Source organism: Colletotrichum tamarilloi, assembly GCF_030869305.1.
Source record: "Colletotrichum tamarilloi strain Tom-12 chromosome Unknown Scaffold_51.1, whole genome shotgun sequence".
NCBI classification, from domain to species: domain Eukaryota; kingdom Fungi; phylum Ascomycota; class Sordariomycetes; order Glomerellales; family Glomerellaceae; genus Colletotrichum; species Colletotrichum tamarilloi.
In genome coordinates, this window is record NW_026849434.1 from 58,416 (window position 1) to 83,676 (window position 25,261).

Genomic DNA, 25,261 nt, shown 5'->3' on the forward strand with positions numbered 1-25,261 from the left:
GGCTACCGCGAGTTCATTGCCCACGACACCCTAGTGGCCTTCATGCGCACCCAGCCAGGATGGAAAGTCACCCCCTCAGCCTACGGCATGAAAACTGCCTGGGTTGCCGTCTGGGAAAGCGGAAAGAAGGGGCCAGTTGTGTCGTTTAATGTCGAGATGGGCAAGACCTCTCCCCCTCCTCCTCCTCCTCCTCCTCCTTCTTCTGCTCCCTAACTAACACCTCCCGACAGACTGCCTCCCAGGAATAGGCCACGCCTGCGGCCACAACCTAATAGCAACAGCCTCCCTAACAGGAGCCCTCGCAACCTCAACCCTCCTCGCCCGCCACGCCCTCCCCGGCAAACTCATCCTCTACGGCACCCCCGCAGAAGAAGGCGGCGGCGGCAAAATCGCCCTCCTCAAAGCCGGCGCCTACAACCCCTCCACCTGTCCCGGCACCGGCTCCCCCTCCCGCGCACCAGACATCAACCTCATCTCCCACCCTGGCATCGTCACCTCCACGGCCCTGATGCGCACCTCGGCCTACACCTCCCTCCGCCTCGAATATTTCGGCCGCGAGGCCCACGCCGCAGCGAACCCGTGGCTCGGCATCAACGCGCTCGACGCGCTGGTGGTGGCGTATACCTCGATTTCTGTGCTGAGACAGCAGACGAGGCCGGGGGACGTGATCCAGTGTAACATCTCCGACGGCGGCGCGCGGCCAAACATCATCCACGCGTACGCGGCGGCGAATTTCGTGGTGAGGTCGGATACGCAGCCGCGGCTCTCTGAGCTTTTGAAAAAGGTGCAGAAATGCTTCGCTGCGGGGGCGGAGGCCACGGGGGCGACGTTCAAAGTTACGTTTACGGGGGCGTATAAAGATCATGTGCCGAATCGTGTGCTGGGGCGTTCGTATACGCGATACTTCAACGCGTTACTGGGCTCTGGCGGCGACGGAGACGGTGACGACGACGCTCCGATCCCGACGGACGAAGACGTGGATGAGATTCGCGGACGGACGATGGCGAGTACGGATCAGGGGGATATCAGCTACGCCATGCCCTCCCTCAGCGTCGGCTTCGCGATTCCGCCTGGGAAGGGAGGTCAGGGCCCGCATAACCCAGAGTTTGCGGAGGCGGCGGGGACGAAGGTTGCGTTTGAGAGGAGTTTGCGCGTTGGAAAGGGGCTGGCTGGTGTTGCGGTTGAGGTTTTGACCAAGGAGGGTATGGTGGACGAGGTGAAGGCTGCTTGGAGGAGGGATATGGGGGTATGATGGGGGGAGTCTTTGAGATGGAAGGAGAATAGCGAAAAGGAGTAGCTAAGGTATACAGCTGAGGTTCTGTGGTATATACCGAGGTTGTTTGAAAATATATTCGTGTGCGTACTTCTGAGCACTCACCTTACATACCTAACCCAATATCAGATCGAATCATCCTCTAGCCTTTATTCATGACCTCATGTCCTCATGATTCAACAACAAACACCGGACCACTTGGTCGAGGGGTAGGGCTGTAGAGGCCCCGGTTACATGGTGAAGACTCCCATCTATTTCGGGGTCCATGTTCGAACCCTCGATCGGTCCATTCTTTTTTTCATATTTTGCTTTCTTACTTTCTGAGATGATGTCTGATCCTCTTTCCACGATCACACAAGTGAGATTTGTGGGCAAGCTTCTGGAAAGTTGTCCTCGTATCATAGCGTACACACACAAAGGTGTATATCCATCTACTCGCCTGTATCATATCTTTCAGCCTCTCCTTTACTCACACATCATCACAAGTTTCAAGCCCCCACGCAAAGCATCAGCACATCTTCTTGTGTGTAGTAAATGATCAAGGTGGAAAAATCATGATTGTACAAGGTCCTAGTACATCCCAACCCGTAGGTATAATAATACACGCCCAAAACTCCCCATCATAGTCAAGACACTCCGATATCAAAACATATCTCATAGTCATACCAACTGCTTCTCTTCCTCCATCCATCCCATTCCTGGGTAGACCTAGAGGGACAGACAACCTCAGACCTTCAGACCGTCGTCCCTACATCCTCTTGGCACCCATCTCCTCCGCCCCAAACTCATCCCACTCCTCCCTCCCGATCCTCCTCGAAATCCACACCCCCAGCCCAGTAACACCACAACTCGCCAAAAACCACCCCTCAAACCACCAATCCACAAACCGCGGCTCCAGCGCGCCCGCCAACGCATCCCCCACCGCGCTGCCCATCTCCCGCGGCAAATTGCTCCTCAACAACAGCGCCGCCGAAATCACATACACGGCCGTGATCTGCCCAATCATGAGCGCCAAGTTCGCCTGCGCCTGGTACAGCAACCCCGGCATCCACTTGGAGAACAGGTGGAACGTCTGCAGCACGCTGTTGGCGCTCGCCGCGAGCATGACACCCGACAACAGGAAACTAATCTGCCGCGCCCATGCAATCTGGTCCAGCGAAGGGTCCCAGTGCCGCGCCAGCAGGCCGAGGAACCGGTTGATCGGGTCCGAGGAACTGAAGCTCGAAGAAGGGTAATACGCCCTCCGCAGCGTCGCCAGCGTCGTCGCCAGGATGCGGTATAGGCAGTACAGCGAAAAGACGTAGTGCGGCACGGCGAGCACTTTCCCAATCGTCGTCGCCGCGCGCGCGTCCGCTGCCCGGCGCGAGCGCATCACCCCCAGCGAGGAATGCAAGTTCGCCTCCATCGTCTCGAGGCCCGTAATCTCCAGCCGCAGGGCGCGCATCTCGGCCTCGTCGCCGCCGCCCATGCCCCTCACGGCGCCGAGCATCTTGCCCATGAACCCGCCGCCGCCGGCCCCCGAACTCGAAGACCCGCCCGACTGCGCCTCGGCCGCCTTCCGCTCCAGCGCCTGAAGCCGGTGTCGTTTCGTGAGGAGCATCTCGTTGGTGGCATCCAGCCCGGCCTCCTTTCTCGAAACATCCGCCTCCGTAACGGGCCTCTTTCTCCGTTCCGACACCGCGCCGAGGGTATGCCACGGGCTCGACACCGCCGCGAACCCGCTCAGCATCGCCATCAGCGAGATCCCGATAACGCCGATCCTCTCCAGACAAGCGCGCAGCACCCCGCCGCCCGCCGTCGCCGTCTTATCAAGCCCAACCAACCCGCCCAAGCTCCAAAACGCAAACACCCACCCCCCGAAAACGAGCATCTGCACAGCCCACGCGAACCTCGGTATCCTCCCCTTATTATTCCGCTGAAACTTCCACCCGGCGCCCGAGACCACGCTCTGGATCTCGAGAAACGGAATAACACCCACAAGCAGCACAAGCAACGTCGGCACCGTAACCCTCAACCCGACCTCCCTCGCGCGCCTGCTCACCAAATCCGAAATCTCGCTCAGTATCAACTCGCCCAGCACCGTCGCCAGCGCAATCGTAACACTAAACACAGCGGCCGCGACGCGCCGCCGCGCGCTCTTTTGTCCGTGTTCGGCGTGGGCCTGGCGCAGGCTCGGCGGGGCGTGGGAGGGGAGGTAGTGGTCTTCCCCATCGTGGGCGTCGTGGACCCTGGCGAGTTTGGGGAAGATGGTCTGGCTCGCGAAGACGGCGACGGCGGCGAAGGTGAGGAGGAAGGGCAGCAGCGAGAAGAGCAGGCCGACGGTCGACGGTGCGTTGGGGTCTACGGCGGCGCAAGCGGACTCGTCGCAGGAGGCGGTGGACCAGAACCAGGGCATCTTGTTGGTGGTGATGGTGGTGGTATCGTCGGTAGTGGGGCGTCGTCTGCGTTTGCGCGCGAGCAAAGGGACATGTGCGATATGTATCCGTAGCCGAGCAGAGCAAGATTCATCCTATGTCTGCTTCTCGATTGTTGAGTAGGATGAAAGCAGGTGTGGCAGAAAAGAAAACAGACTGGTGTCCTTAGCGAGGAATTAGCATGGCTGTCTTCGACATTGTTTGGTATGCGTTGGCTGGCTTCGGACAACCGTTACAGTGCGACGGCTGTGACGAGAAAATAAGGGCGACATTGGATTCGTAACCTTTGTGTCGGACTTGGGGGGGGGGGGGGGGCCTTCAGCCACACGACAACCTGGCCTCAGCTCTCCACTATGAAGCTCCGGGGACTTTTTTTATTTGAGCTTCAGCCACATGTCTTTGCGCCACACTTTGTACCTCCTGGTTAACTTTGGAACCTCAGAAGTCTGGAACATTGGAACTCGCCCACCTTCGTCAAGAGCAGCCCCGCAAGATGCGACGGAGCGGCCAATGGACACCAGGCAAAGACTCACTCAAGACTCAACAGCCCCATGAACAACAGACGCTGTCACAAAAAGATGTACGTCACACCACCAGAAGCTGTACGGATAACGCAATAGAATTTCGGCCAGTTTTGATCATTTCAGTCTCTTATGGGTATCAATCCACGGGCTCCATGCAGAGCAGGAGGTTTTAACAGCTACGCCGACTACCTAGACAATCCTCCCTTGACACTTCCCTTCGTCTCCGCACACACACCACAACTACGGGATATGTCGTCCCAGCAAACTGAAAATGCCCACGCTATCGACCAAACGCCGTCTAATCCCACACATGCTAGTTCGTAACCCTACCTGCCTCTCCATTCGAAGCCGTGGGGCTGCTGTATCAGCTGTTGCTGCTGTGTCGCGAGGCTTTGGACTCCTCGTCTTCGTCATCATCTACTCCGCTGGCGCTAGAGTCCAAACTCGACTTTCGTTGCTTGAGGGCTGCCGCCTCGTTGGCCTCCATCTTGTGGAGCTTGTCCATCTGCGACGAGTTGATAAGCTGGTCGCCAGAGAACGTCTCGAACTCGTCCTCATCATCGTCATCTTCCTCATCGCTGTCGCCCGCTGCACTAGGCGGGGCGGATGATCTACCCGTGCCCGCGCTACTCGTTTGTGCGAGATTGGATGGCGCTGATTGGTGTCTCGGATGCAGAAGAGCATTGAGGTCGACTGGCTTGATAGTTGGGTCAAATGCCGCAGGCAATCCTAGCGCTTTGGCGACTTGATGTGCCTCTTCGTCCGCCGTGTTGTGAACTTCCACTTCATACATGCTGCTTCTCTCGCTGTCGGCCTCGTGTTTTCCGCCTGTCGCTGACAGCATCCTGACATAAGTCTGCCGTTCCGTATCGTTCTTTCTCTTATTCTTCTTCTTCTCCCGCTTCTCCGTCGGGCGGACGACGACAACAGGAACAGGCGAGTACTGCAAACAGTACTTCGAAAAGGAATTGCGCGTATTGACCAGGCCTTGGAGGCCACCGAGCGACCGGCCCCTCGTGCCAACGATGAGCATTGCAGGCTGGTGAATTTGGATCTGGGACATGATAATAATTAGCGCCTACTCCACTGCCGTGCGCCAAGACTGCCGCGTCACATCTTTCTACTCACCAGTCGCTGGAATGTCGCATGGAGTTTTCCACTCGCGTACTCCAGTACAATACTGATGGCTCGGTTCAGGCCGTTGCGCTTCAGGATGCCATCCATGACCTTCTTCGCCTCTTCCTGGTATATTTTGTTCGTTTCGGCGGCTCGTAGCTCCTTCTCAATAACGCGCACACAGACAACCTCATCTCCGTCGTCGACTAGCTCGTCGAGTAGCCACTGCAACGCATAGTCGGAGTAAGCATGCTCGTCGACGCCGACCATGAAGGTGCGCGATCGTCGTTGCGCTTGGTACCCCCGGTGACGGACATTCAACGTCAGCGAAAGCGTGTTGTTCTTAGTCGCCTCGCCCAAAGGAAGGTTGTCGAATGCGACATGTGACTGGAACCTGTCAGGCAAAGAGGGTTGAGTTAGTGTCGCCATTAGGTAACGTTGTTCCGAGCAATTGGTAAACGAAAAGACGCAAAAGGGCGGATGAGATGAAGTGTGCTAAGAAAACGTTGAGATCTGGGGATGATGAAGTGTGGAAAAGCGACGAGACCACTGGCCAGAGTCAAGAGGGGTGGAAATGAAAAAGGGTCGAGAGGTCGCGATTTGGTAAGAGGCAGCCGGGATCCAGGACAAGGACTGGGCGGAAATGCGACAATGACAGCTGCTTTCCCTCCTGTCAGGTCCTCCTGCGGGGGACGTCACGGTTGCGCCAGGCTAAGGGTGGCTGTGGAGGATGAGTCGATGAGCGCCCACCTCCGCCATTTCCCCTTCTCTTTGTGAACCCAAGAACACCGTAAAGAAACAGCTACAGGCGCTACAGCGGGGTAGTGGGGCAAAGACGAGTGATTCTAGCGAATAACAGTAACCAATGCGTCATCCAGAACCGGCAAGGTCGCTTTCAATGAGGTGTCGTGTGATCCTCCTGATGGCATATTGCAGCCCGATGAGTGAGGCAAGATATGGACCGCAACGCGACATGGACTCAGAGTAAAAAACAGATGCGTTTGCTGGAGTTGCCGCGAGACGCTTGAAAAGTTCGTCTGACCTCAAGGTTGAAATGCTCAGGGGATGCCTGTTGGTGACAGTACTTGCTCATTGTAGTGATGCCGGCGGGATTACTCGGAAACTGGAAAATATGGGGTGCCATAACAGGCACGAGGCCGCCGATGGCCGACTGGTCCGGCCCCGCCATCCCGATCCTGACGCTGGAGTCGGCGCCCGGAGGAGGCTTCCTAAGTAGCGACGGCTATGCCCATGCATCCTAGGCGCAGGGAGTATCTGGGACGGAAGCTGAGAAACGGAGTGGAGACCAAGACGGCTGCGGCCGACGAATCGTTCATCCACGGGCGAGCGAAGCGACCGGAACTGCGGCATGGCTGCGGAGAAGGTGGCCGTCGTATTGAACTCTTGATCCGAGGCTTCCGGCCTAGTGGAGGACTGCAGAATCCACGCATGTAAGGCGAAACCAACGCCAGCATATAAGTTGGCCCCGAAGCCACACTGCATCTGACCCAACTGCATCTGCCACCGACGTACTTACGTCGAGTTGACCCAGATGTTATCTGTCCAGCTCCACGACATCGGATACAGACACCGAACCAAAAAGCGTCACGACCAAAGCTGCCACTTGCAAACACTTGGTTGTAAAGGGGTCGCGAATATGGGGGCAAAGAAATGGCTAAACGATAGGAATGGGGAGTGATACGCTTACCTCTCAGGTGGAGGCGATGAGGCCCTGATACGCTCCTTGTTCGTCTTCTTCTGGTTGCCCTGCGGCAGCGACGGGTTCCGCAATGGCGCAAAGCTCAGCGACGCTATTGATGATCCTCTCGGCCTTCCTCCATACGATTCGGTCCGTGACGACTCGGCAGAGAAGCTTCCTGTTGCGCTTTCGAGGGGGGAAGGGCTTGCGAAGCTCGAAAGTGTGGTCGCACGGCTCAATGGCTCTGCATCGTTGGCCTTGGTTTCCTCGTCTTTCTTTTGCGACTGCGCCTGCGACGAAGACTCAATGGAGAAGTAGTCCGTCTTTGTTTGGTCAGAGGGTTGTATCGGAGTCTTTGGCGAGACATCGGAATCGGGGCTTTGGACGTTGAGCATCGAACGGGGGGTTGGCCCAGACATGGTGTGCCGCCGTTCTGCCGCCGTCGTCGGTGCCGCCGTCGTCGTTGTTGTCTTGGGCTCCCACTGGAGTTCTGGAAAGTGAAGTCTCGGTGAAGATGGCGAGGAGTTGCCTTTGCTATTCTTCTTTTTCTTTTTGGTGCTTTGCGGAAGCAAGAATACGCTACGCCAATTTTCTGATGGTTTCATTGAAGACTGTACAGCTGCTGTGTAATCAATGTCAGCATGAGCGCAGCGGCAAAGCAGTCGTCCCGTTGGGAAGGAATCGGGCAGATGCGCTAGGTTGAACAGAGTCGCTCAAAGCCTCGGACGGGATATGTGCAACGAGCCTGTCTTGGAAGGGACAAAAGGGCAACGTGTAGAAGATCAGAAGGTAATTTGCGCCGAGGTGAGTGGCTGATGGTGGACTGACCACAGCGTCTGAAAATGGAAAGGAGCGTCTGTCGACTGATAGTTGGAACGTGGAGGTCGAACGGTGACAGTCAGGTCAGAGCGTCTCGTCGTCGAATATGCGTGGAGAGGTAGGTAGGTATGCGTAAGTGGTGAGGGTGACCTTATCGATGGAAATTGGATGAGCTCTTGTTCACGACAGGATTCGGCTCTGGGTACGTATGCTGCTTAGTTGAGTTGTTTGAGGTTTGTATGTTTCTTCATCGGTTGTTCCTGAAAGTAAAAAGGGGATTGACGAAAAAGATGTTCCGACAAGATGATATGTGTGTCCAACAATGCCAAGGAAGTTATGTTTGCAGCCGCACGCCGTGGTCTTTGAAGAGACGGAGCTCTCTCTTATGGCGAGGAAGCACAGCGTAGGAGGCAGTTCCGCCAAGACCTGCGGGGCCTCACAAGGCACAGGGAAGCGCGAGGATGGTGTTGCTGTTGGATGGGAAGCCGAAGAACGGGGTGTGGCGTAGACGGTAGCGCAACCGGTACGAGTCGAGGGTCGAGGGTCTGGAGTCTAAGTGATGACAGACCGGGTCGGTGAGCAGGTGATGTTGTTAGTTGACCAGGATGACAGCTGTTGCTGGTGCCGCTCAGGTGTGTGGGAAATGGGGCGGGAAAGCGGCCGGGGCAACAGAGCTGAGAGCTTGGCTAGCGGGTGGTAGCAGTAGAGTAGAGGGAAAGCCGAGGAAGGACTTTATCTCGGTCTCTGACTCTTTGGACACGACGACGGGCTTGAGGTGACTCGAGTAGGTAGGTAGAGAGCTACCTAACGGTAAGGCATCCGTGAGAAGTTGGTAGACCCGTTGCAGTCCAGGCGGCTGGATGCGGGGGTGGACAAAGTATATCCTTGAGACCGAGACTGGCATGGAATGGGCAGAGAATGAGACAATGCAGCTCGAAAAGAAGCTCAGGAATGGGGTTGGAAAAGTCTGGGCATGCGTGGGTTGTGGTGGAACAAACAGACTGTTTCGGTACTCTGTCGATATTCGTAGCAGCAATTCGGAGAGTAGAGCAAGGTAGAAGAAGGAGGCTCGAGGTTGTGGAGGACTGGAGTAGTCTAAGTACGGTCTGGGCCTGAATGCGAGACGCTCCGCTTGTCGTGTTTGCTCTGTTCTTCCGTGTTCCTCTCTTCGTCCTGGCAAGGTAGCTCTCGAGCTTGTGCAAATTCTCGAGAGGGTGACGGCGTGACGCACAGCTCCAGTGAGAGTTTTGGAGGGAGAAGAGCAGCAATGGGCACCAAAAACAGGGGTTGGCGATGGTTGATACCCTGGTCGGCCAGGGTCGTCTCGGCTGGGGGTTCTCTTTCGCGGTTGAGATGGTGGACGGTGGGCCAGGTAAATGCGCACACCTCAGGCGGAGAGGAGAGGCACTCGAGTCGAATCTGAGTCTTTCTGCTTTCACACCCACTGCTACGAGGCTACGGAGTACAGCTGGACGGAAAGGTGGAGGAGGGGAGGAGAGGGGCTCGGGAAGCTGGTGCAATGCGGTGCAAGTGCGCAGGGATGAGATGGCTGGAGATTTCGAGTTTGTTTGATGCCGTTGGCCAGGCCCAGAGAGAGTCGCGACTTGTGTGTGCACCGAGATTTGCCGGTGGGTTATGTACCCCTCTCCTCCCACTCTCACAGTTACGGTCAACGTCTTCCTTCCTTTGACGTTTACTACCTTACTAAGGTACCTTCCAGGTTGCTCCTGCCTATCTGACCCGAGAAGATGTATACATAAGGTATTGAGGTACTTGAGTTACAATGGAAGGTTGATTTGATCCGATCGACGGAATGGACGCCGCTGATGGACGTAGGTACTTTAGACATGTAAGGCAGGAAGAAAGGTACTTTGGATGAAGGGGAAAGATGGAAGGCAGAGACGTGACTTCCTCGGCATGCCTATCTCACTCAGCTGAACCTTCCTCGGAAAAGGAGAGTGCAGGAGCTAGGGTCACCCACAGGCACCAGCTGCATCAGCGCTGCACCTGCTGCACTTGCTGCACCTGATGTCAACTCGATGGGTTGCAGCTTCCATCCATCTTGGAAAGAGCCCCCGGTGCATCTTGTTCCTTCCCAGTTGCCAGGTTCCCCAGGCTGAGTCTTGAATAGTAGGAAAGTGCCAAAGTGACAAAGTGCATGCCTTTTTTCCTTATTCGCATGATTGCAAGCCTTAATACCTTGCCTTAGTAATGCATATTGGACTTGCTCTTCTTCTTCAACCATCAGGCCTGTGACGATTTCTTCGCTTCGTAATCAGACGGCGAGATTCACATCCCCACGACAGGCTACAGATGCCTTGGACGGAATACGACAGCCTCAAGACCGCGGCCTCCGAAATTTCCTATCACGCCGTCTTCCAACACCTACACAAGCACAAGCACAAGCACCAGCACCAGCACCACCGGACCCAAAATAACACTGGGAACACCACCCCAAACTCGCCAAGACTACCCCAAGTACCGAACCCAATCATCCTCTCCGCTCCACGGCGCCTCTAATGCCTGAGCTGGCTCTAATTACACATCAAGACTTCCAGCTTCGCTTTCAAGCTTCTCGGCTCCCTTTTCCAAGCACCCGCCGTAACGCCCACCCCTGCTGGCTGTCTTGACTCTTACACAGTAGGCTCCCTGGCTCCCAAGGCAAGTCACTACGGCTTACTCTGTACAGTAGTCCCTATCCACCAGAGACTCTCCCTCCAATACCGTCCAGCACAAACACAACGAGACAGACTCTGGATGAGTCGCCTTTACGGGTATCCCATCTTGAACAGACGAACTGGCCGCCGCCGCTGTTTGCGCTCTCTTGCCACATTACTGCTCGCTGGCTCGCTCGCCGTCTGCCCGTCCGTCGCTGTAATGACCTGCAGTAACACGACATGGCCTTTCCCCTCGCACGCAGCCGGTGGGTGTGCATCATCTCCGTCTAGACTTTCCAAGCACCATGATAGTCCTACCCAAACATTTTGACGTGCTGTAGTCGGATAGAAAGTCCAATTTACCTTTAGACTTCTTTCCTGGGTACTTGGAGACTTCTTATTCGACCAGCACCACCTACCTACGTCTCGATCCCCTGCGGTGCCTGGCCTAGGGATCAGGGAGCAATTTTCGGAGACGAAGTCTACGACTGTACTCACTACTCCATACGCAAAGCTCATCGTTGCCTCCGTCATGTTCATATCATACCACGCCTCCGTGTCACAACCCTCTAAAAGTCCAGAAATCCCACCAACGTGGATGGCGCCAGGCGATAGCTGAAGGTACTGCGCCAAGCTATCTAACGCATCTGGCGGTAGTTCCCAAGGGTGCTCATCAATCCTCTATCAGCTCCGGCGGCAACATCCTCCAAGCTCAGTCTGCAGATACCCCGTCGCATACGGGTTGGGTTCACACCAAGCAACGGAACCAAGAATCATACGCTTCCTTCATCGTTGTCGATGCACTCTCACGTCTGCCCAGCCGGCCCTCCGTGTGCTAAGACTGTAGCCTTCGCCGCCTTCACTCGACTCTTTGCAACTTCACCCCTCTCTCCCGCCCTCTCGGCCACTCGTCCACCTCCAACAAGCTCTTGGCAAACCACTAAGGCACGTCGGCCAATCTTGATTCTTCCCCCGATTCCTGGCAAAAGCGAAAGAAGAGAATCAGAACAAGCATTCGAGTCGGTGTGCGCGCGCCGCTCAAAACTGCTAACTCGCCTGCGAACCTTGCTTCTTCTCATTTCTTCTCGTTAATGAGATGGCATGCTTCGTCTCTGGGCCCCGGTCCGCGACTTTACAATGATTCGACCCATCCAATTCAACCCACACTTCGTGCCCAACCAGACGCCAAGCGAGAGCCAAGCCAAGCGTATCTCTTTGCCTTTCTTCCGCAACCCTTTCGTTTCTCTTTCACGTTTGTAAGACAGCCCAAATTATTAGTCCGACGCCTGGCTCGATCCCGTATTGGAAATGGGGACAGCGGCTCATTCCCGTAACCTCTCTTTCGGCGCTCAAATCTCTTGGCCAGGACCCATCAATGTCGCAGGAAGCCGTCTAGGTCGCAGGGATACAATTTGAGGGGTCAGCTAGACCACACTGCGGATACACGCTGCAGACGAGACAACGACGCAAGCCTTGGGAAGGAAATAGAGAACAAAAGGGGATGCACTCCCAAGACACCAAGCCGGCAGGCACAAGCGGTCGGGAAAAGAGGGAGCCCATGCCAAGGCGAAACGAAGACAACGTCCACTATTTTGCCTTTCCACGCCATTCGGCACCCATTGCAGGCTGCAATGATGCCATTCGCAGCCCATTCTCCTGCCCAGAATTCCGTCCCGATCTTCCGGTGTTGCTTTTGCGGTTTGGCCTTGAAATCGATAGCCTCTCCGCTCTTGTTCATGTATCCATACCACTTCTCACCGACATGGTCCCCGCTAAAACAGGAATCGCCATATGCAACCTGCAGTCTCACCGAAGCAGACGGGCAAGGTCCCCTATCTGGCGCGAGCTGATGGACCACCCAAATCACTATGTCAAGCCACGGGGCAGGCAGGGGAAGGTGTATGCTCGCTATCTATCAAATATCAACTCGTCAATGTTGCACGGCACGGAGATCATGGACCATCTAGTAAGGTCGAAAACATGGCATACTCCCGCTGACATCGCCGTCAGTCAACGGAGGAATCAGCCGGAAATTCCGAGAGATAACAGGTTTCCAACAGCTCGCCAGAGGCAGCTCAATGTACTGAATTTATCGATGCGTCTCGATATCCCGCATTGTCGCATGTCGATTTTGACCTACATTGGATGGATTGTAAGGTCTGACAGGATCGCTTGCCTGCGGCAAATGCCAATGACTTGCGACGGCACGCATGCCGCAATGAAACATCTCGTCCAGCACGGCGTCCTGCTTGCGTTGTGCAGCATCCCTATCTGACGTTCAACCGACACCAACCAGGCAGAGCGCCTCATGCCGGCCAAGCCCATCGAGTGTACAATTTGGCAACCTCACCGCAGAAACCCACGCAGAATTCCACGATTGCTTGCGTAAGTTCAAACGTAATGCTGCGTACTGACTGACATGCATGCCGATCGGCCTGCAATAACCGAGCTCCAAACGTTCATCTTCCATGTTCTCGTGCCCGTTTGTCCCAGTATCCCAGTCACTGGTTCGGAGGGTGCTGCAAGACGGTCCAAAAAAGACGACGTCAAGCGCGACTCGTGATCCCAACTACTCGCTGCTCCGGACTCACATCCGTAAGACCCCAACAATCTTGGCAACCCTAGGACAGCCAGCATCACGCACCCACACCCGCACAAGCACGCACACAAGGCGAAATCTGACTCGCAGAGGACACAGCCAAGACACTAGAGCACAAGTTTAGGGCAGCTAGAGGGAAAAAACGTGAGACACCGTCCAAGATTAAACGTATAGCTCTAGTAGGTGGCACATGCTTGACTACCAGCCACTAGGGAAACGGGAATCAAGCTCCAGTTTCCTTGCGGACCATCCCGTCCCCGTCCCGACCGATAATTTCCCCGGTCTACCGACGCGGCTTCGGTACGGAGGCACTACCTATATTGGACTATACTCCCCGGCAGGCTCGCAGAGTGCTTGTATCCCACATCTGGGCGTCATCGTTGAGGTATCCTTTCCTCGGGAGGGGAGGGGTATCCATCGGTCGCTCCAGTTTGATTGAACAACCATATCTCGTTTTCGATGCATGCTATGAACTACGAGACTTTCTCATCGCCTCATGCTTTTCACTTTCCGTCAGCACCGTATTATCAACTACTGCCCTCAACAGCTCGTCGGGAAGTGTTTCATGCCTCCGAGGCAAGTGCTATAGTGAGAGATGCGATGCTGCCCCATTCGCGTTTCGAAGAATTTACTCCACTTCGGCAAAGAGATTCCTCTCGATAGTGGTTTCCCCCGACCAGTTTTGTGCGGGCAACGTTGCAACCTTCCCCGGACAACCTGCCCTTGGCATACACCTTGTCCAGCTTCCTATCAGGTTTGACTCCCGCAAGCCTAGCGGGGAAGCGGGCAGGTCGCTGCAGGCGTATCGCGGGAAACATTGAAAATGACGATCATCAACTTTGCATATCCGCAGCGTCTCGATACTTGTCAAGAGAATCGGCGCATACTGAAGAGCTCTTTTTGTTGCCATTGCTATTTGCTGGGGAACCCTGCCTTTGACCACCGGGCGATGATCTGGGCGGCTCGGGTCTCAACGACACTGGCTGACCTGGCTCCCTTCAACGGGGAGAAGTCCTAGTAATTTGACTATGTTATTTAGATCATCTGCTACCGACTTTGGATCCGTTAGCACACGGGCTGCTGTCGCGAGTACACTGGCCTCGAAGAGCTTCGGATGGACGTTTGTACTTTGAATTCTAATTATTCCCCTTGGTTCACTTCATCCCGCCCAGCCAACCAGGTCCAGGTGTTCCAGGAAGCAAAGACGCCTGAACGCCATAACAATGCGAGCATCCCTCTATCGGGCCCTCCCATTTCTTCCCAAGTGCTTTTTTGGCCACTTCTCTCTGCCCTTTTGTCTTTTTTCATCCTCGTCACACCCTCCGACCTCGAATCCACAGGTAACGTCAAGTGGATGAGGGTGGGAGTTTCCACCACCTCTCGTTGGCAGATTCCTGGGAACTACACGCATTCGCATATTGCCATTTTACCAACATGCACACAAACACCCCCCGCCCCCTGGTAGTTTGCTACCAGCCCGTTTCCTTTTGTCTTCCTCTCGGCCAGCTGGTCGTCCATCTTGCCTTGCTGGTTTTATAGGGCCCGAAGCATATCCTTTACGATCGCTCAAGCGTACGTGCGGGACAGGTTGCGGAGGTACCAGTCGACCAGCTTGCGGCCAACCTTGGCTTCCGAGATGTGGATCAGATCCTACGATGTGATGATTAGCATGTTGTTATGGTAACAAGCAGCTCGTATTGGAAGCTGCAGTTTCTCGGAATTACTTACACCCTGCATAGCGTAGTCCAGGTCGCTGACGTTGATGAGGTCGCCGTCCAACAGGCTGGGGTGGTCAGTCCAGCGTAACTGCTTGGTGCGCTGCTTGTTGACGAGGAGCCAGGAGCGGAGCTCATCGGGCTTGACCTCGAGGAAACCGGCCAGCTTGTTGAGGTCCATGGTGGTGTAGAGGCGGAGGTAGGACTTGACGGTGGGGCTCATCATGTTGATCTTGACCTCCTCCATGAAGACGGCGAGGTGGTGCTCGACGGGGTCGATGTTGGACTCGGGGTTCTCAAAGTCTGGGGGCACGGGGGAGATGAACTTGGGGCAGGCGGAGCGGAAGAGCTCCTCAAAGATGGGGAGGGACTCGGGGCCGCCGCGCTGGAGCTTGAGGAGCTGGTCGCCATACTTCTCGCGGAGGGCTGAGTGGATGGTGTCGTCGAGGCGGGTGGGATGGAAGGCGACGCAGATGGCGATGAGGGCGTACATCTGGTCGTTCTTCTTGGTGATGGAGTCGTACTGGGCGTTCTTTTGGAAGTTCTTTGTGCGGGAGACGTAGACGAGGATGTGGGAGAACATCTTGATGGCGTCGGCGTAGCGGTGCATCATCATGTAGGAGAAGCCGACGTAGTAGTAGGTGGTGAAGTGGGCGGCCATGACGCGGGCGAACATGGCCTTCTTGTTGAGCTCAATGTCGTCGAGGGTCTTGAGGGCGAGGCTGAAGTCGCCGAGGAGGCAGTGGACGCGGAGGAGACCGATGATGGAGAAGTAGCCCAGCATGCGGTAGAGGTTCTTGGAGCCGTACTCGCCCGCGACGGCCATGGGGTCCTCGTTGCGGCGCATGGCGGCCAGCTGCTCGGTGATTTGGGAGCGCTGGATGAGGGAGTAGAGGACGTTGAGGACCGAGTAGCAGCCCCAGGTGTTTGGGTTCTCCTTGAGGACCTGCATCTCCTCCTCGTTGTTGCCCTGGCGGGCGATGCGCATGCGGTAGGACGAGAAGGAGTTGAACTGGTAGATGAACTCGTCGATGACGTCCCAGGCCCAGTAGTACTATTTGAAGACATGTTAGCTTGCCTAGTCCACGTGTGGTGATGCTATCGCGACGGCATAGCTTCGGGTGGAGACAGAAGCAAGGAGTCTATGGGAAGCTTACCGAAGGGGGCTCGAGGTCGACGGGACCCTCGCTGTTGAGGATGAAGTGGAACAGGCTGCAGTAGGAGTCGTAGCTCTGGAACTTGACCTCGAGGGGCGCGGAGAAGTCGAGGGGCTGGGCGGCGGCGGCGAGGCGCGACTGGATGTCGTCGGTCTGCTGGGCCATGGTCAGGGAGTTGACCTGCTCGAGGTCCTCGCCAATGTTGTCCTCATACTGGACCTGCTCCTTGTAGTCGTTGACGAGGGCCTCCTCCTCGACGTCGCTGTCGTCGTCGACGCGGACGGGCCGCTCTCCGTTTTGATAGCCGCTCATGGTGGGTGGATTTTTCGGTGAAGACTATTCCCACACGAAGATGTGTTAGGAATAGAAATTGAAAAATAGAAAAAAAAATTGACGAAGGTTCCGAAAGAGGAAGGGCGCGCGAAAAGTTGGCGATGTCTTCAACCTTCGAAGGGGAGTTGGGAGGACAGATGGGCGGTCGGGTCGGAGGGGGTTCGCTCGAGAGGTGTGGGGTTTTCGGGCGGACGAGTCGAAAATTTCCTTTTCGCTGGCTAATCCCGCGGGGGCTTTTGCTGAGGTTATCACAGGCACCGTTTGGGTTTGGGAGAGAGGGGCCAGTGAATTTTTGGCGAGTTAGGGTTTGTTGCACCCTCGGTAGAGCGATGTGTGGGGATGAAGCCGATGGCTAGCCTTAGGTTGTAGGTAACGGAGTTAATGCAACTATACGGTTGTAGAGGGGTTCTGGTGGCCTTTTTTTTTTTGGTCGATGCGTCGTTGGAGGGGTTGAATGTATCTTTTGGCGGGGTTAGTCCGCTGAGGTAACTCCAAGGTTGCCTGTGCCTGCCCTGGAGGACATTCCCCCCTCCTTCCCCAAGAGACGAAGGAAGAAAAAGAGTTGCATAGACACACACGCTATACAACATTACTCATCACTGCACCAGTCTGCTCGGTGCATCCACCTCATATTCTGTGGAATAATTCAACCTCCCAATACACACTCAGACTCAGGCAATACCAAGGACAAGAGTCAGAGTTACCCTCGTCCGTGCAAAACTTCTTACAGCAGAGTGGCGAATCAGAGCCGTCTTTACGTCCTGCTTCTGACCTGAACTTCCAGTTTGGGTCGGCCTATTAGTCACAGACCAGGGCCAGTTTAGTCGCCGAATCATCATCATCAACTCACTCAGGTACTCGCTACTTCTGCCAAAGACCCCCCCCCCCCCCAGTCAATAACGACATCATCTGCCTCGGGCAAACAACGATACTCAGCAGTGCAGCACTGGCTTTCATATACCAGCCAAGGGAGGGAGGTATCACACAGACCCTCAGACCTGCTTTCTCATTCACTCTGCTTCTTTCATCTGGCATTGCTTTCTGTCCATAGATCTTTTGATACCCCCTTGAACCCCTCATCTGCCACTCTTCCTTCATCACATATCCGCCCATCATGCCTGTTGTAACTCCCGACAAGCTGGCTAGCCTGCAAAGGCATGCCGTGGATGTGCGCAACGTAAGTTCTCACCTCATCGTCATCACACAATTCTCTCAGTGACTGACCGCAACCAGATCTGCATCCTGGCCCACGTTGATCATGGCAAAACATCACTGACAGACGCCCTTTTGGCAACAAACGGCATCATCTCACCCAAACTCGCCGGCAAGATCCGGTACCTCGACTCTAGACCTGATGAGCAGCTCCGAGGCATCACCATGGAATCCTCCGCCATCTCCCTCTACTTCTCCATGCTGAGGAGATCCGCACCCGACGCCGAGCCCGAAGCCAAGGAGTACCTCATCAACCTCATCGACTCGCCCGGCCACATTGACTTTAGCAGTGAGGTCTCCACCGCCTCACGCCTGTGCGACGGCGCCGTTGTGCTCGTCGACGCCGTCGAGGGCGTGTGCAGCCAGACCGTGACCGTCCTGCGCCAGACATGGACCGAGAAGCTCAAGCCCTTGCTCGTCATCAACAAGATTGACCGACTCATTACCGAGCTCAAGATGACGCCTGCCGAGGCCTACACTCATCTCAGCAAGATTCTCGAGCAGGTCAACGCCGTGCTGGGAAGTTTTTTCCAGGGCGAGCGTATGGAGGAGGATCTCAACTGGCGCGAGCGGATGGAGGAGCGCGTCCAGGCGGCTGCCGCCAAGGAGGCTGGCCTGGATTCTATGACCGAGTCTGGAGAGCTCCAGTTTGAGGAGCGCGATGACGAGGATCTCTACTTTGCACCGGAGAAGAACAACGTCATCTTTAGTAGCGCCATTGACGGTTGGGCGTTTACCGTGCGCCAATTTGCCGGCTTATATCAAAAGAAGCTCGGCATCAAGAGAGATGTCATGGAAAAGGTGCTATGGGGCAGCTTCTACCTCGACCCCAAGACCAAGAAGATTCTAGGCCAGAAGCATCTCAAGGGGAGAAACCTAAAGCCCATGTTTGTGCAGCTGGTGCTAGAGCCTATCTGGACCGTCTACCAAGCCACCGTTGGCGGCGACAACAATAGGGGCGACCCAGCGTTGCTGGAGAAGATTACAAAGTCCCTCGGACTGACGATCCCGCCACACATCATGCGCTCCCGGGACCCCCGCCTGCTTCTGACCACAGTCTTTGCGTCCTGGCTTCCGCTCTCGACGGCCATGCTCGTCTCCGTCATTGAGTCCCTGCCGTCACCCCCAGTCGCGCAAGCCGAGAGACTGCCCGAGATGCTGGAAGACGTCCCCGGCTCAGATGCTATCAACGAAGAGATCAAGAACGCCATGATCTCCTTCAAAACCGGCCCGTCGGACCCCGTCGTGGCCTACGTTAGTAAAATGGTTTCTGTCCCCGAAAGCGAACTTCCCCACAACAAGCGCAAGCCAGGCCAGTTGACCGCCGACGAGGCGAGAGAACTCGCCCGTAAGAAGAGAGCGGAAGCGGCTCGCGCCCAAGCCGCGGCACCTACCAGCGGAAACGGAATCAACGACCTTACGACGGCGCTCGAGGAGGTCAACCTGGACGGCTACGCTCCTGAGCACGAAGAGAAGGAAGTCGACCCCGAGCACCTCATCGGCTTCGCCCGCATGTACTCGGGCACTCTCTCCGTCGGCGACAGCCTCTGGGTCATCCCTCCCAAATGGTCTCCCGCCAACCCTAACGCCCAGCCCTCGCCGAAGCAAGTCACCGTTACGGCGCTCTACATGCTCATGGGCCGCAACCTCGAGTCCCTAGACTCCGTCCCGGCAGGCGTCGTCTTCGGCATCGGTGGCCTCGAGGGCCACCTCCTCAAAAACGGCACCCTCTGCAGCCGCCTCGACGGCGCCGTCAACCTCGCCGGCGTGGCAGGTACATTGGGCAAACCCATCGTCCGCGTCGCCCTCGAGCCCGTCAACCCGGCCGATCTCGACAAGATGATCCACGGCCTCCGCCTCCTCGTCCAGTCCGACCCCTGCGCAGAGTACGAGCAGTTCAGCAGCGGCGAGCACGTCCTTCTCACCGCCGGCGAGCTGCACCTCGAGCGCTGCCTCACGGATCTCAAGGAGCGCTTCGCCCGCTGCGACATCCAGGCCGGCGCCCCCATCGTGCCCTACCGCGAGACCATCGTCCGCGCCGAGGAGATGCGGCCCCCCGCGAATAAGGACCTCGGCCGCGGCGTCGTCGTCGGCACCACCTCGTCCAAGCAGGTCTCCATCCGCCTCCAGGTCCGTCCTCTGCCGTCCGACGCCACGGACTTCCTCCTCAAGAACGGCGACGTCATCAAACGCATGTACTCTGATCGCACACCCGCCACCAACAACACCACGGCCGAAGAAACCCAGGGTACTGAAGGCACAGGCGCCACCGCCCCCGGCGAAGAAAAGATCGACGTCGATACAGACCTGACAGCCGCAAAGACAATGTCCCTCGACGACTTCAAAACCGGCCTCCAATCCGCCCTCGAATCTTCCCGCGGCGGCCGCGAACACTTCAAATCCGCCATCGACCGCATCGCCGCCTTTGGCCCCCGCCGCACCGGCCCTAACATCCTCATCGACGCCACAAAAGAAGGCCTCCTCGCAAAGCTCTTCTCCCAGACAGCCTCCTCGGAACGCGAGGGCTCAGCAGCACCCCAAGCAGACGATGCCCTCCACCCGGCCCACGTAGCCGACAAAATCCCCTACGCCTTCCAGCTCGCCACGGCCCAGGGCCCCCTCTGCCACGAACCCGTCCGCGGCATCGCCGTCTTCCTCGAAGACGTCGTCATCAACCCCACCGAAGACGAATCCTCCGCCCGCGACCGCCTCCCCCGCCTGACGGGCGAAATCATAAAGACCTTCACGTCCTCCCTCCGCTCCGGCATGCTCGACTGGTCCCCGCGCCTGATGCTCGCAATGTACACCGTCGAAATCCAAGCCTCGACGGAGGTCCTAGGCCGCGTCTACGACGTGCTCACCCGCCGCCGCGGGCGCGTTCTCTCCGAGGCGATGAAGGAAGGCACGCCCTTCTTCAGCATCAACTCTGTGCTACCGGTGGCCGAGTCGTTTGGCTTCGCGGACGAGATGCGGAAACGTACGTCGGGCGCGGCGCAGCCGCAGCTTATTTTTGCGGGGTACGAGGTGCTTGACCAAGATCCCTTTTGGGTGCCGTTTACGGAAGACGATTTGGAGGATTTGGGCGAGTTGGCGGATAAGGAGAATGTGGCCAAGAGGTATATGGACGGTGTGAGGAGGAAGAAGGGGTTGTTGGTTGAGGGTAGGAACGTTGCTAGGGATGCGGAGAAGCAGAAGACTCTCAAGAGGTAGTGTGTTGTCGTGGGTTCGGGGAATGTGGTTGGTGGTTTAGCATGGATGTTGGTTTTGGTAGAGGCAGCGTGTGGATAATTGGGGAAACAAGAGGATATGAAATACTTGTCACTCACTTCTTTTAACCATGCCTATTCTTGTGAATCTCCTCACTCTCCGTTGCTCCCCTCAGAGTGGGTGCCTTGTAATGAGGCATCACCTCACCCATCAAGACAGCAGCAAACGTCGTGAGAACATCACCTACCACTGACACCTACAGCCGCGACTAGAGAAACAATCACATATTGCATACTTTTGTATTTCAATTCCCTTACTTATCATCTATTTTGCCCGCCTCACACGCTTCATCAGGGGGAGGTCCAATGTCAACATCTTCCATCACCCACTCCACGACAGCAGTCAAAACCATGTCAATCGTCAGACCCATCATACGTTCATTTTAAACCACCACACACCCTTGATAGCAAAGAAGAAAAGAATATGAGCCAGCTCGCCATCATTTTTTGGTATCGAATGGGGGTCGTGGTAGATGAGTTGAGAGGGAGAGCACGACCAAGGGGAGAAAAGGAAGGAAGCGGACTTGCGGAAGAACAGTTTACGAGCGTGAATAATCATCAAGGAAACGTGAACAAGCCATCCGTATGGAGGAGGAATTTCATGACTCAGGGCGAATCATCTATCGTTGCACGCAAAACAAGGAGGGGAGAAAAAGGAGGAAAAATAGAAAGTAGAACTTTGGTTGAGAATTTTTGTGTTTGGATTCCTTTGAAGCTCCTTGTTGTGACTAAGAGCTGAGTTGAATCCTGGCGGATCGGTATGGTAGGTAGGACTGTTACTTCGCTGGATCCCCAAGAACCCCTTGGGCAATGAAGGGTCTCGGGGATACAGCAGAGGAGAGAGGAAACAAAGGAAAAGTGAGCGAGAATAAAAAAACAACATGGTCATGAGCCCCCTTTTTCTTCCAACTTCCATGAGCCCTTTTTTTAGTAACCACTTCGCAAACTCCGATGAATGCGTGCGAAAGTGCGCGCCTTCTCCAGTCGTTGAGCCGAGGAGACCTATCTTGCCCTGGGATGATGGCAAGCCACCTGAGCCAAAGACCGCAGAGGGTGCTGAGTAAAATAGGAAAGCTTTTGTTTCCTTCAGCAGATCCATAGTGAGCCAGTTATTGTCGTGTCGAAAAGCAAAGTATCGAAATAGAGAATCCATGCCCTTCAAGCCCCAAGTAAGCGGTTCGTGGCGTAAAGTCGTTCGTCAGAATCGTATTCGGAGTCGTCTGGGTATATGTGATGACGAGAAATATCGTCTAGGCCCCGCAAGCAAACACGTGGGAGCATCTTCTCGGCGATAATTGCCGACTCAACTGCGGCCTTGACCGCACTGGGTCGAACCGGACGCTGAAGGATGAACGGACTGTGCACGCCCACCTCCTAGGCAGTGCCACGGGGTCCAACATTGCGACGGCCCTTGTTGGGGACCGTGGTCCAACCATCGTCCTCCACGGGGGCAGCATCGCCAGACTCACTGCCAGCGGCAGCCGGAGCCTGCTTCTCGGCAGGGCCGTTGGAACGAGGAGGGCGGCCTCCCTCGAATCGGCCACCACCACGGGGTCCACCACGTCCACCTCTGGGTCCGGTAGGGGCACCACGGGAGGCACCAGATGATCTCCAGCTGTTGGCCTCAGCAGCGCGAGACTTGGGGGCTTCCTTGGGCTCTCTTGGCTCCTTGGCTCTGACAGGAATCTTCTGCTCCTCAGATGTGCCATTCTCCTTGTCGGCAGCAGTCTCCTGGGCGACCTCCTCCTTAGGAGCCTCAGCGGCCTCCTTCTCAGCCTTCTCCTTGGCAGCGGCCTCTTGCTCGGCCTTCTCCTCGGCTTCCTTAGCAGCGGCCTCCTTGGCAAGGCGACGCTCCTCCTTGGCCTTCTCCTCGGCCTCGCGCTTCTCCTTGGCCTGTTGCTGCTTCTTCTCCTCAATCAGGCGCTCCTTTGCGGCAGTGTCGATGGGACGGGCAGCACCGAAGGGGCTGGCCTTGGAGTCAGATCCGGAGGGAGACGTGACGTCGGGAGCCTCGGAAACGGTGCGCTTCGCCAAGTTCAACTTGGGACGGCCGACGGGAGCGGCGGGGGCGGCTGAAGGGGAAGAAGGCGCCTCGCTGCCGTCGCGGGACTGGGCAGCATCGGGACGCATCTTGGTTCTCCACTGGCTGTCGGTTTCGGCGGCAGTGGGGACTCTCTCGGGGCGGGGAGGACGGGAGTCTTGGCGGGGTCCCTGGCCCTCACCCCAGGCGGCGGGGGACTGGCGGCGGTCGCGGAACTCGCGGGGTCCATCGTTGGTACGGGGACGGCTGCCATCGCGGGAGCCAGAGCCCTCCTTGGGAGCAACGGGGGAAAGGGGGCCTCTGCGCTCCCAGTTGCCAAAGTCGCGGACCTTTCCGTCGTCCTCACGGGGCTCGCGAGGCTCACGGGGGCCACGGCGCTCGCCAAAGTCGGAGGGGCGACGATCGTTTCCACCACGTCCAGGCAAGTCGGGCAGGGGACCCTTGCGAGACCAGTCGCTGAAGTCGCGGTTGGATTCGCCGTCACGGTTACCACCACGGGCTGTAAAAAGTGTCAGCAGTCAACTTGAGGATGGCCTCTGGATATGTACTCACGAGGATCGGCAACCTTGATTCTGATAGCACGTCCCTGGAAAGTCTGGCCATCCAGAGTCAGAGCCTGCTTCAGTCCCTCGAGATCCTTGAACTCGGCGTAGGCGAAGCCCTTGGGGCGCTGCTGCTCGCGGTCCTCGATGATGCGGACGCTAATGATGTCGCAGCCCTCGAAGAACTCGTTGACGGTCTCCTCGGTGGCATCGTAGGACAGGTTGCCAAGGTGGGCGGTGTAGGGGGGTCTCTCAGGGAGCTGCTGGGGAAGGTTCTCGCGGATGGAAGAGTAACCACCGTAGTCTCCTATACACTGATTAGAGTTATTTCATTTCCAACTATTCGAGATAGACTTACTGCGCTCGGAACGGTCACCACGGTCACCGCCGCCGCTACCCCAGCCACCTTGGCTAGGACGGTAGCCAGCGCGCTCGGGAGCGGGGAGTGCCTGAGTGCCTGTGAAGGTGTCAGTAGGCAAAAAACGAAATACATGCGGCGCCAGGCTGGCTCGTGGAAGTGTGGCATACCGGCTACAAGATGTTAGCATCCTCTTCCAATAAGATGTTTCTGAGGCAGCATTAACTTACTGTACGTATCCTCGACCTCATCAGCCCATGATCCGCCGTAGCCTATATAAAGTGTCAGTCGATGATGTACTAATCCGGTAGTCGAGCAACAGATGAAGTGGGCAGTGGCAGTTGTCGAGGGAGCGTTTGTATAAGGAGGTATCGGAGGGGGTGCGACTGACTGGAGTCCTGCAGGAAGTCGCCAAGGGCCATCTTGACCTGCTCCTTCTTCTTGGGCGCTATGATGACACAGTTAGTCTTGGTGCGGGCGAGAGACGTCGCAGCAGCTTGCGACAGCGAGCAGGGTAGGACGAACCCATGATTGCGGTGTTGAGGCGGCTTCGCGCGTCGACTATGTTCGATGCGCGATGCGGGGAGTATGTAGTAAGAGCCGAACGGTACGGCTGTTGGTTGAAGATGCGGGTTTGGTGGGAGTGTTGGTGCGGAGAGGATTGGAAATGTCCGAGGGATATTTCACAGTGTCGTGGGGTAGGGAGACGTCGCCTAAGGAAAGGGATATCTCTTGACACCGGAGATGGAAGAAGTCTTTTTCAGACGATACGTCAGAGGGTATCGGAGACGTAGTAGACTTTTGTGAAAAACGGCCCAGCTTGCGGTGATTTGCTGGGGCTGGTGGTCTTTTGGGGGGGAAGGAAAGGGTCGAAGTTTTACCCGCGCAGCAGAGAGGCAGAGGGTGATTGAAAGTTTGTGAGGGTTGGACAATTTTCTCGAGGTGGCCAGGAGTGGGAGGCACTAGCCCCGCCGCGGCTTAGCTTACTTTTTCAACCTAGCGCCCCGCCAAAGACGCACGGGCCAGGACCACCGGGAAAACCCGTGATTGAACAATTCCCATTATGAAAGAGGGGCTCACAGCTGTTTTTTCCCTCTTTCTGAGCCCAGTGCTTCCAGTGACTTCAGCGGGGTGAGCCTTGAGGCCTCAGCGTTTTTCCCGCCTGTGTTTCCCCCTCTATCCCTCCCGTGCAGCACCATCCATTCATCATTTCCCCTGCCCACCGCCCTGTGCTTAGCTGTGCTGTGATGTGCCACAGGTGGCCCCTTCACTGCTGTTGGTACCTCAGCACCTTAGGTAAGTTAGCTACGAGAGTACGTATACAAGGTACAAGCTTGAGATCATCAACCTGGAAGGAGAAAAAAAAGTGAATGATGTGCGCCTGCAGTTGACAATCACCCCCGCCTTTCTTGCATCTATCGGGTCTGCACGGTCCATTCTCGTTTTGAGCCGCACGAAACATTTGAACAACGTCGCCAACTCGCTTGACCAGTACTCCCCCGTTTAATGCATGTATTGCACCCTTGCCCAAAGCTT

The 25,261-nt window shown here is 56.4% G+C and overlaps 10 protein-coding genes across 10 annotated transcripts, besides 1 other annotated feature; 4 read left to right on the forward strand and 6 right to left on the reverse strand.

The window, feature by feature from the left end:
* Positions 1-59: 59 nt before the first annotated feature.
* On the forward strand, positions 60-1,252 carry CTAM01_10674 (amidohydrolase; the record flags this gene model as incomplete). Its single annotated transcript, XM_060526689.1, has 2 exons — positions 60-102; positions 231-1,252. 2 exons carry the CDS (start codon positions 60-62, stop codon positions 1,250-1,252), a joined length of 1,065 nt encoding a protein of 354 aa, XP_060378629.1.
* A 769-nt stretch (positions 1,253-2,021) lies between these two features.
* Positions 2,022-3,668, reverse strand: CTAM01_10675 (uncharacterized protein; the record flags this gene model as incomplete). The annotated part of the gene is made up of 1 exon (XM_060526690.1): positions 2,022-3,668. One exon carries the CDS (start codon positions 3,666-3,668, stop codon positions 2,022-2,024), a length of 1,647 nt encoding a protein of 548 aa, XP_060378630.1.
* A 907-nt stretch (positions 3,669-4,575) lies between these two features.
* CTAM01_10676 (universal stress protein family) lies at positions 4,576-5,756 on the reverse strand (the record flags this gene model as incomplete). The annotated part of the gene is made up of 2 exons (XM_060526691.1): positions 4,576-5,265; positions 5,340-5,756. The coding sequence occupies 2 exons, from the start codon at positions 5,754-5,756 to the stop codon at positions 4,576-4,578; spliced, it is 1,107 nt and encodes a 368-aa protein (XP_060378631.1).
* Positions 5,757-6,197: 441 nt separating this feature from the next.
* Positions 6,198-7,631, reverse strand: CTAM01_10677 (uncharacterized protein; the record flags this gene model as incomplete). The annotated part of the gene is made up of 4 exons (XM_060526692.1): positions 6,198-6,396; positions 6,452-6,556; positions 6,685-6,750; positions 7,036-7,631. 4 exons carry the CDS (start codon positions 7,629-7,631, stop codon positions 6,198-6,200), a joined length of 966 nt encoding a protein of 321 aa, XP_060378632.1.
* A 1,014-nt stretch (positions 7,632-8,645) lies between these two features.
* Positions 8,646-9,395, reverse strand: CTAM01_10678 (uncharacterized protein; the record flags this gene model as incomplete). The annotated part of the gene is made up of 2 exons (XM_060526693.1): positions 8,646-9,250; positions 9,287-9,395. Coding segments are annotated over 2 exons (714 nt in total), but the record flags the coding sequence as incomplete, so codon positions are not given.
* A 2,355-nt stretch (positions 9,396-11,750) lies between these two features.
* Positions 11,751-11,828: a sequence feature (Short protein (CTAM01_10679, KAK1490390.1) was converted to a misc_feature.).
* A 175-nt stretch (positions 11,829-12,003) lies between these two features.
* Positions 12,004-12,500, forward strand: CTAM01_10680 (uncharacterized protein; the record flags this gene model as incomplete). Its single annotated transcript, XM_060526694.1, has 2 exons — positions 12,004-12,236; positions 12,284-12,500. 2 exons carry the CDS (start codon positions 12,004-12,006, stop codon positions 12,498-12,500), a joined length of 450 nt encoding a protein of 149 aa, XP_060378634.1.
* A 791-nt stretch (positions 12,501-13,291) lies between these two features.
* CTAM01_10681 (uncharacterized protein) lies at positions 13,292-13,540 on the forward strand (the record flags this gene model as incomplete). Its single annotated transcript, XM_060526695.1, has 1 exon — positions 13,292-13,540. The coding sequence occupies one exon, from the start codon at positions 13,292-13,294 to the stop codon at positions 13,538-13,540; it is 249 nt and encodes an 82-aa protein (XP_060378635.1).
* A 1,127-nt stretch (positions 13,541-14,667) lies between these two features.
* Positions 14,668-16,285, reverse strand: CTAM01_10682 (eukaryotic translation initiation factor 3 subunit L; the record flags this gene model as incomplete). Its single annotated transcript, XM_060526696.1, has 3 exons — positions 14,668-14,751; positions 14,830-15,870; positions 15,974-16,285. The coding sequence occupies 3 exons, from the start codon at positions 16,283-16,285 to the stop codon at positions 14,668-14,670; spliced, it is 1,437 nt and encodes a 478-aa protein (XP_060378636.1).
* Positions 16,286-17,420: 1,135 nt separating this feature from the next.
* CTAM01_10683 (elongation factor Tu GTP binding domain-containing protein) lies at positions 17,421-20,728 on the forward strand (the record flags this gene model as incomplete). Its single annotated transcript, XM_060526697.1, has 2 exons — positions 17,421-17,483; positions 17,540-20,728. 2 exons carry the CDS (start codon positions 17,421-17,423, stop codon positions 20,726-20,728), a joined length of 3,252 nt encoding a protein of 1,083 aa, XP_060378637.1.
* Positions 20,729-22,158: 1,430 nt separating this feature from the next.
* CTAM01_10684 (RNA recognition domain-containing protein) lies at positions 22,159-24,254 on the reverse strand (the record flags this gene model as incomplete). The annotated part of the gene is made up of 6 exons (XM_060526698.1): positions 22,159-23,324; positions 23,378-23,674; positions 23,726-23,824; positions 23,956-23,997; positions 24,117-24,173; positions 24,251-24,254. The coding sequence occupies 6 exons, from the start codon at positions 24,252-24,254 to the stop codon at positions 22,159-22,161; spliced, it is 1,665 nt and encodes a 554-aa protein (XP_060378638.1).
* Between the last annotated feature and the right edge of the window lie 1,007 nt (positions 24,255-25,261).